This window comes from Epargyreus clarus, unplaced genomic scaffold (genome assembly GCF_041222505.1).
Source record: "Epargyreus clarus isolate Ecla_fem2 unplaced genomic scaffold, WU_Ecla_fem_2.2 ptg000027l, whole genome shotgun sequence".
Lineage (NCBI taxonomy): Eukaryota > Metazoa > Arthropoda > Insecta > Lepidoptera > Hesperiidae > Epargyreus > Epargyreus clarus.
The window spans coordinates 2,572,981-2,581,998 of record NW_027332234.1 but is presented as its reverse complement, the minus strand read 5'-3'; the positions used below and the strand labels follow the sequence as shown (position 1 = coordinate 2,581,998).

The 9,018-nt window shown below is 31.6% G+C and overlaps 1 protein-coding gene across 4 annotated transcripts in view; it reads left to right on the top strand.

Moving 5' to 3' along the window:
- The first annotated feature begins 844 nt into the window (after positions 1-844).
- LOC140754039 (uncharacterized) overlaps positions 845-9,018 on the top strand; it is a 47,053-nt gene continuing 38,879 nt past the window's right edge. For 3 of the 4 annotated variants that reach the window (XM_073088948.1, XM_073088949.1, XM_073088945.1), the window contains exons 1-3: positions 1,077-1,548; positions 1,821-2,014; positions 2,365-2,680. In XM_073088948.1, the coding sequence (XP_072945049.1) occupies positions 1,821-2,014; positions 2,365-2,680 (510 nt within the window). In that variant the 5' untranslated portion in view covers positions 1,077-1,548. The other variant, XM_073088947.1, reaches the window with a different exon arrangement.

Below are 9,018 nucleotides of genomic sequence, written 5' to 3'. Positions count from 1 at the left end.
AGTTGACATCTGGTTTTCTATGGTTTTCATGTGTTTTTAAATATAAGTAGTAGCAAATAAAATTTAAATTATGAGTCCAGAATAGTTCTATTATATGGTTTTATTAAACAAAATTTTATTATCTTATATTTTGAAATCGTAGATATTTAATTAGAATTAAGGTATAAAATAAAGATAACCCAATAAATGCTTTTAATTGTAAAATAATGTTATAGTCATATTCATGAACAAAACCGCTATAGTTACTGTTAAATATATGTAATAAGATATATTCTAAACTAAATATGAGTAAATCAACTTATACCAGATGGCACTACTGAGTTGATGAGTATCATTTGTTGACTGCATTTATTTCCTTTTTTGCTACTAAAATAATCGTTCATAATTATATTTCTTTTTTCTACAAAACAAATATTATTCAATTATGTACTTTTACTGAAAACCTATCAAAATATGTTACTTTTAATTTAATATACCCTTGAAATACTTAATTTTATTTAAATAAATCTACAGTAGCAATAAAAATCATCTTTTAAAATAATAACTGCAATATGCAATAATTTATCTAATTAGATTACCAAACATTCCATCGAGACGTAACTACATATACAAATATTTTAGTAGTAGGGTACTATAGTAGAATTTTATTCATACAAGCAACCGCTCATGCGCCCTTCTCTTTCAAGTCAGTCATAAATAATACAAATGTGTATATGTGTAACAAGTTAAAGTTCCAGTGTTTATACATATACACTCTTCTTATAAATATTAAACTCCGCTAAATTTAAAATTCTACGTAGAATAGGTAGATACAGAAAATATAAATGCATTCTGTACGTAGCTGTAGTACTTTGTAGACGAGAGGTTGGAATTTAATAAAAAAGAAAAAGAAGACAGACTCTGTTTATTCTGTCTATAGCATACGGCTGTGTGTGTGAGTCGTGCATGTTGTAAAAAGAGATGAAGTACTTTTTATACACATACTTCCCACCCAACAATTTATTATTAGGAAGAAGGGGCCCAAGCCCCAACTTGGGTTGAAATGTATACGAATATTAATAAATAAAATGTAAATATCTTTCCATTCAATAAAAAAGAAGTGCGAGTTGCACACTTATTAAATAGTGCAGTGTCCTTGTTTAGTATTTACTATTTAACGACTTTTTAATTAAAACAACTGTGCAATAAAATCAATGCAGGTGTTTAGGTCGAGTCGATTCGTTGCCGGCATCAATAATAAATTGTAAAATGTATAGCATTGCGTACTACCTAACTTGGAATGTATGTGCGCTTGTGTACAATTTATAAAGTTGTATATATTTAATTACGGTATAATAAAGCATGCGGGGGGCGAGGCGGCGCGCCGCGCTCTCATATTCCGTATATTGATTGTGTGCGAGGGGGCCGGGGCGAGGAGGGGGCCACGGCGTGCCCCACTCTGTTTTTTACGACACGGCTTTCTGTGTAACATAATAAGTATTTAAAATTTTTGTGAAATGTTTCGGTGTTACTTGTGAAAAATCGGGAAGTCGGAAAAGCGAATACGAGGTGAGAAATCAGTGGTGCGATCGTTTTAGTCAAAATTTCCGTTTTGCCGAATATAATATAAATAAAATTTTATAGCTCTAAATTCCGTCGGCGCGCGTACCTACAGTATTACACTGTCATACCGCGTACGTATAGTGTTTTTTACGGGCATCGTTCTAAAAATAAGTTGTAATAATTATAATTTTATGTAGCGGTCGCAGCAGAGTCGGTTTTCTGTCGATTTTTTTGAAGTAGTGAGTGATTAGTGAATAATAGTGTATGTGGTGGTGCAGATGCAGGGGGCGATGAGCGACAAGACGTTCCACTTGAAGTGGAACAACCACCTGCAGAACCTGAGCCAGCTGTTCACGACCATCTACTCGTCGTCGGCGCTGGCCGACGTCACGCTCTCCTGCCGAGATGGCACCCTCAAGGCCCACAAGCTCGTCCTCTCCGCCTGCAGTCCCTATTTCGAACAGATATTCAAGTGAGTTATATTGTAATTCTATATTTAAATTACACTCTCCGGTGCAGCTGTTCCAATTTACGATATTATTTTTAAATTTGCATGTCTATAAATTCAATAAATCTGAATAAAATATTGTGTTTTGATCAATGAAATGAGTAAAGGCCTATATTTTTTATAAAAATATCAATAAAATAGTCCGTTTCTGTGAGGAGTTATATAAAAAAAGGTTAATATTGAATACACTTGTTGTTTTATCAGATGATAAGAACAAAAAATTAATAACCTCCTTATATTGTGAGATAAATCAATATTATTCACATGATTGCTGATAGTGGAGTCTTTTTGAACATGGTGTTTGTTTCCAATAGGGACAACCCATGTCAGCACCCCATCGTGATCCTAAAGGGGATCCCCTTTTCGGAGATCAACCTGCTGGTGGAATTTATGTATAAGGGGTCAGTGGATGTCCAGGAGTTGGACCTGCAGTCACTGATGCACACAGCCTCCGAGCTGGAGATAAGAGGCCTCGCATACGAGGCGAGAGATAATGCAGCACAGCTCTTGAATGTAAATCTGGAGTACCCCACATACACACAACAGACCCCCCAGACAGTAACGGCCACTGCACAGCAGCAACAACAGTCTTTTCAGCAAGCTCGCACAGATGTCGAAAGACTAAAACAGGTTAGTGGAATCTTTAACCCATTTTAAATGTTCTGAATTGATAAAAATAATGACATATTTGTACATTTCCAAATTCTTTCTCATATTGTTAATAGCCGAAAATGGAGTACATATCAAACATGGATTTTTCAGAATTCAGTTTTCGTGATAGGTTCAAATACATCAATCAATCATATTCAATTGGTTCAGTGATACATAATATCTAAAGTACAGGAGCGTTGATTAAGAGATCTAAATACCATATTGAATTTCAATTACAACATAGTTGGACGATGCGTGACTGCAGATGTCACTGACCACGCATAACAAATATTTTTAAACATTCACACAGAAATAGAGTGTGATTAATTGTTACTATCATTGATCTCAGGGCACTATGTGTGAACTCATTGAACTTCTAATGTCCCTTATCTTGTTATGTAAATTATGCTCATTACAGTCTTTTTATTACATTTGGTACAAGTACACTTTTTTTGTTGTTTATTTTTTGCTTAGTTGTGTTGTGTAGGCATATTGTATGATTTCATTGGTTAATATTGCCGGTATATGAATAAGTCTTGGTATAGGTAATTATTATTTGTTAATATGATAAGACGGTGAGTGGTATTCAACATTGTATGAATTATATACATTGTAGTTGTGTTTATTATACACAATCAATACCTAAAGACCAATCCACAGTGGATCAGCATGGCCAAGTATTATCTTAAACTTAAATGTATTTTTGTAGGCACATACAACAAATGTAAATGTTATGGAATATTATTAACCTATTTCGCATGACTAAATCTTAACATGACTGTGATAAATTAATGAAGACATGTCTTAAAATAATAAATGTCGAAATACAAATTTTCCAGGAATATTCTATTTCAGAAATGAACATATATTACGTTGTTTGCACACTTAAATGCAGTGATTCATCTTAAGATTCATCACAGAATTAGTCCAATTTATTTAGATACATTTCAAAAACAAGTGAGCAATGGTATATTAGTGCTGTCATTATTTTAAATACAATTTATTATCCCATTAACTTAAATGTAATCTTATGTTTTCTGGCGGTCATTAAACCCATTAAATAAAATATTATTCGTATACAGAAAGAGATACCTCTGGTCATTTCACAGATATAATGAACATAAAAAAATAATATGTAGCAATAAAAAAAGGTTGAGGACCTTTACTGAGATTGTATTTTTAAGGAATTTTAAACAGGTCTACAAGAGAATCCACTTAATTTGATACTTTTTTTCTTGAATTTGAAATGCATTCATATTTTTTTAATTTATTTTTATTGTCTGATTTTAAATTTATAGCTTATGAATTTGAAATTAGTCTTATATATCTTTTTTGGATTATAAATTGATTTTTTGTTATATGATTTATTTTTAAGTTAAATATTATAGAATATAATACAAAACGAGTTTTCACTTATTAAGTTCTTATTGCTATTGTTCATCAGGAGCTTAAATTGAGATTTTGTTTTAGTTTCCATATGACGCAAATGGTTTTAAATTAAAAACCTTTTGGGTAAAATTATAATACAGAAATTGTTTCATAAGATATTTCATAAACAAGAAATTGAACACACACCTTTAATATTATGCCATGTTTTCCTTAATTTGTTCTAGAACATGATTAATTTTTGACACTATTTTGCTTAACTTATCCTTCAATGACGCGGTTGAAATACCTGATTTTTATTTACCTTTAAAAAACTTTAGGAAATTAGTCATAATTATAACAATAGTATTATATTATTTAAACAATACAATATAAAAAAAATAATGAAATGAAAAATATACAAAAAAAAGCTAAAAGCCATTAAAAAATGGAAAATGTATTGTTACTAATCCTTTCAAATCTACCTGCTTCTCAGGACAGGTACCTTTTATTATTTCAATCCCTTTGACTCTCACCTTACGCGATTACATTCGTCATTCGTTTCGTCTTCTTTTTTGTCTTAATAATTATATATGGGCCAGTAGAAATCTATGTACTGCTTGTGTTCTGTAGGGGCAAATAAACCATGTGTACGAAGACCATTGTCTTATATCAAAATTTTAATTCTCGCTCGAGAATCGACCCTGCGTCGTCTGTCCACGCCGAAGTAACCATTTTGCCACAAAGCGCATTGTAACATTTGTAACGTTACGTTACATTACACAGCGCGTGGGTCCGAATGATAAAGTGTGATCATTTGTTAGTCTCAGACTTCGCTTCCAACCCAATGATATTATAAGTTATCATTGTTCTAAACAGTGATAAAATTAATTACGTTCTCAATAATTTTAGTTACTGTAGGCTCCAGGCTGTTTACGCTCGACTTCTATAGTGGGTGGCTTACGAAGACGCTACCTTTAAGCTGTACTTGTAACAGATTTGGCAGTCAAATTACAGAAAATATTAACACACTTTATTTCGCAAACTCTATACAAAAAGTATTAATGAAGTCAGTTAATAAAAGGTTATTTTGTACACTCGTGTAATTCAAACATTATAATGTAAAAAGTAATTCCCTCGTAATATTTCATTTTATGATTAAAATATATTTCTAGGTAGAACGATGACACAATTCTTATCGGAAAATTTATCATTAAATAAACATTATGACGACGAAAATACGTACCCAGGCATGAATAATAGGTATTAACAAGTCATTTTTTTCATATCAGTCTTATTATATTATACGTTATTGCTTAACATAAATATACTTATTTGTGTCGATAAATTAATATCTATCGTGCATTCCAAAGATATTTTGGAGATATAATAATAATATTTTTTAAACAAAAAATGCCGCAGGTAGAACCTTCCGAGAAGATAATAAAATTCTTTATCTTTTTGAACACTTTTATTACGTTAGGAATATTTTATATGTTGGATTTAAGGCGGAGAAGAATTTTACTTACATAATTTTATATAATCTTTAGGGAATTTTTAATTATCCATATTTAATAACGCGGACGTGTTATATAAGCGGAGCAATATAATTGGGAACGCTTTCCTTTCTTTTCATAATTTCACAAATTTATATGGAACGGCCTATTCATATTTTCAGAAAATAAAACCCTGGATACAAACTCGTAATTCATACTATCAACCAAGTGTGAGTCGAATAAGCAAACGGAGAATTCCGTACCACTTCGAAAAATACTGCAAACTACCAGATTTTGCTCGGGGAAAATGGAATGGGTTTTAAGCTTTCTTTTATTTTTTGGTGCTGTTATGGCCTATGCTGTTATGGCGATCGTTGTAATTCAGACTCTGTAATTTTTTTTATCTAAAAGTAGTACTTTGTAAAAGTCTGTATTATGGTTCAAGAGATGGCCCTGTGACATACAGACAGTGAAGGCTTAAAAGGTACAGAATCGTGACAAAATGTCGTAAAATTGTTTATTGTTATTAACTTATGTCACTCTATATAGAGTAAAAATATATTTTACGAAAAACCCGCAAGCACAGTAGCTAATATCAGTCAGTATATACCGAGATATTGCATTTACAACGTACCTAGTAAATTATGTTTTTGGTGGTACAGTATTTGCAGTTCACTCACACAATTGGCCAATTGAATAAAATGATGTAATAAGCTCCGATGAGTCAGATTTCTTTAATGGATCTTAGGACCATGTGCAAGCTATTTTAGCGTTTATTTATATGAGAGAAGTTCATATTATTGAGTATAATAACTCTATAACCAATGACGGGAATTGTGGAAGATTTAATAAATTAATGTGAGGTTAATTTAAACTAAGAAATTCACAGGACTCTGTAGAGTCTTTTATATATAATATAGGAGTAGAAGATTAGCATGTAGTCCACCTGCTGGTAAATGGCTACTGTTGTCCATTGACATCTGTAATCAACCCTACACAAAATTGATTTCTATCTGAGGTTGGCCACAGATAGCGACTACCGACTAAGCTAGAACGCATCCCTTACCACACCCTTCAAAGGAGAACACAACAGCGCTAAACAATGCTGTTATTAGTAAGAAATAGGTGTGGCGATGGTGCCGCCGCAGTCTTAAGTACAGAGTGTTCTACCTTCAAATATTATGATTTTTATTTAGAGTACAAAGTTCACAGGACTCTGTGGTATTTTTTTGTTATTTCCGACAATACCATCATTTATTAAGTTTACACTAAACAATTTTAATTGGACAGGAAGTTGAGTTCGAGTAATGAGTTGTGAATGCAAAATATTTAAATGCGTGAACGAAATATTTACAGCTCTTGATAATGACTATTTATAATGAAATTACTAAATAATGCTGCTATACATTTTACCATATGCTTTTTATCAAAATTATTTTACCGGCAACGTAAAAAGCACTTATTCATAAAATATAACGAATAGATATTCTTTTTTGTGAGGTCTGTTAAATATGTGACATAAAATTTGCAGATAGAAAGAAAAAAAATTTTTTTTTCAAAATCGGAAGTAGCTAGAAACATTCTTATTCATAATATAACGGTTGTTAGGCAGTAAATTTTGTTGCATTGTGTAATGTGTATAGGTGTTTTAGCAGAACGAGTGTCGGTTCAAGTTGAAAGCGTGAAGAACCTTTAGCTTCAAAGAGCGCATTGAAGCGTCCACCCTTAGGCTCGTTGCACACTTAAATGCCCGACTTACGTCAATTGAACCCCCTTTTGAAAAAAAGAATATTAAAACACCGAAATTTACATTTTGTGACATTTTTTTTGCCTTTTTTATAATTTAAAAAGTATTCAGACATTTTAAAATTTTATAGAAATATAGGTAAATTCCAAAGCAGTTAAAATGTGTAAATAAAAAACTTTTCAAATTTACTATATGTTTTCTACTAAACAAATCACTCGTATTTTAAAACCATGGATATATTTATATTTTATTAAAGGAGTACTCTTCTTACTAGCGAAGAATATAAAATAAAACGAATATAGGAGATACAATATAATTTTTCTTTGGCGTCTCTTAACGGCTTCTCGCAATTAACTTCAATTTACATTTACAGACTATGCACGGCTATAAAAATTGTCGCTTAATTAATAGTCTTTTTTTGTGTCTACAATTATTACTGTTGTTCATATAAAAGTCATATCAAGTTATAAGAAAACTATTAATATGCCGTTGCATTTTTCTTTTTGCGTAATTTTTTTGTTATTAGTGTTTTCTCACGACGATGTTCACACACTCACTATTTGAATATGAGCGGTAGCATGACATGAGTCAATTTCGCCAATTAAACTATTACTTCTATAGATATTTGCTGACAAAAAATGTAGCTGTTAATTAGGCTAATAAATATTGGCTTTTTACTTAACTGCGTCCAAAGGAGAGAGGTTATTCGCGTGTATATGTATGTTTGTGTGTCTATTTCTTTGACACGGAAATTATAGTGTGGACGACTTGATAGGCTTTAACATATGAATTGTCATTAGATGCGTCTTGATAGCGTTAGTTAGTCTACAGTACGGTCGTCAGTAGTTAGTAGGTACATTAAAATTATAAATAAAATGACGTGTTTATTTTTTTTTCTGGCGTATTATATACGACTTATTTAGGCATCCAAGTTACGAGTTTTTTTAATACTATTGTTTCATGGCGTTTTGTAATTTCTTTAAAACGCAGCGTGTGCACAGCCTTATATGGATGTAATTGCTTAGCCAGCAAAGCTAAACATCATTTATATAATTTTCAACTTTATGTAGTTTGAATAGAGTTAAATATTATTCATAATTTAGTAAAAAGGTTGAGGTATGCTCCGACTGTTTCTTTAAGGGCCCGTTGAGGCAAAAAGTAAAGAGTGTAATACTTGTTAAATGAACCGAGGCATACTTGCGTATTTTATACCATGTTTAAATAAATATCATTGGTATAAATTGTTATTTATTGACCATTATTTATGTTTTATTATTGCTAGAATAAAACATATATGTCTAGTCGCATTTTTCTCTTTTGCTATTTATGAAGAACTCGCAATCTGAATAAATGGTTTGGTATTTAAATTACTTTCAAATGAAATAATAAATCTCGTTAAAAACGCATTAAAATATCCAAAAACAAGACGACTTTGCATATGCTTGGAGATTTGGAGTGAGAAGATAAAATGGTCATTTCTATAATGCTAGCTAACCTGCCACGCTTCATTGTGGGTTTGGCTGGTAGTTCCCGTGGGAACGTCGGGGTGAAAATGATATAAAAACAATTGTAAAAAATGTAAACTTCTGTAGAATATTCAACCAAACATCCATTCACTATTCTCGAGTTTTACGAATAGAGTACATACTGAACCTGATTTACTTGATTGAATGACTGTACAGAGTGACTGACCGCTTAAAAATCTGCTG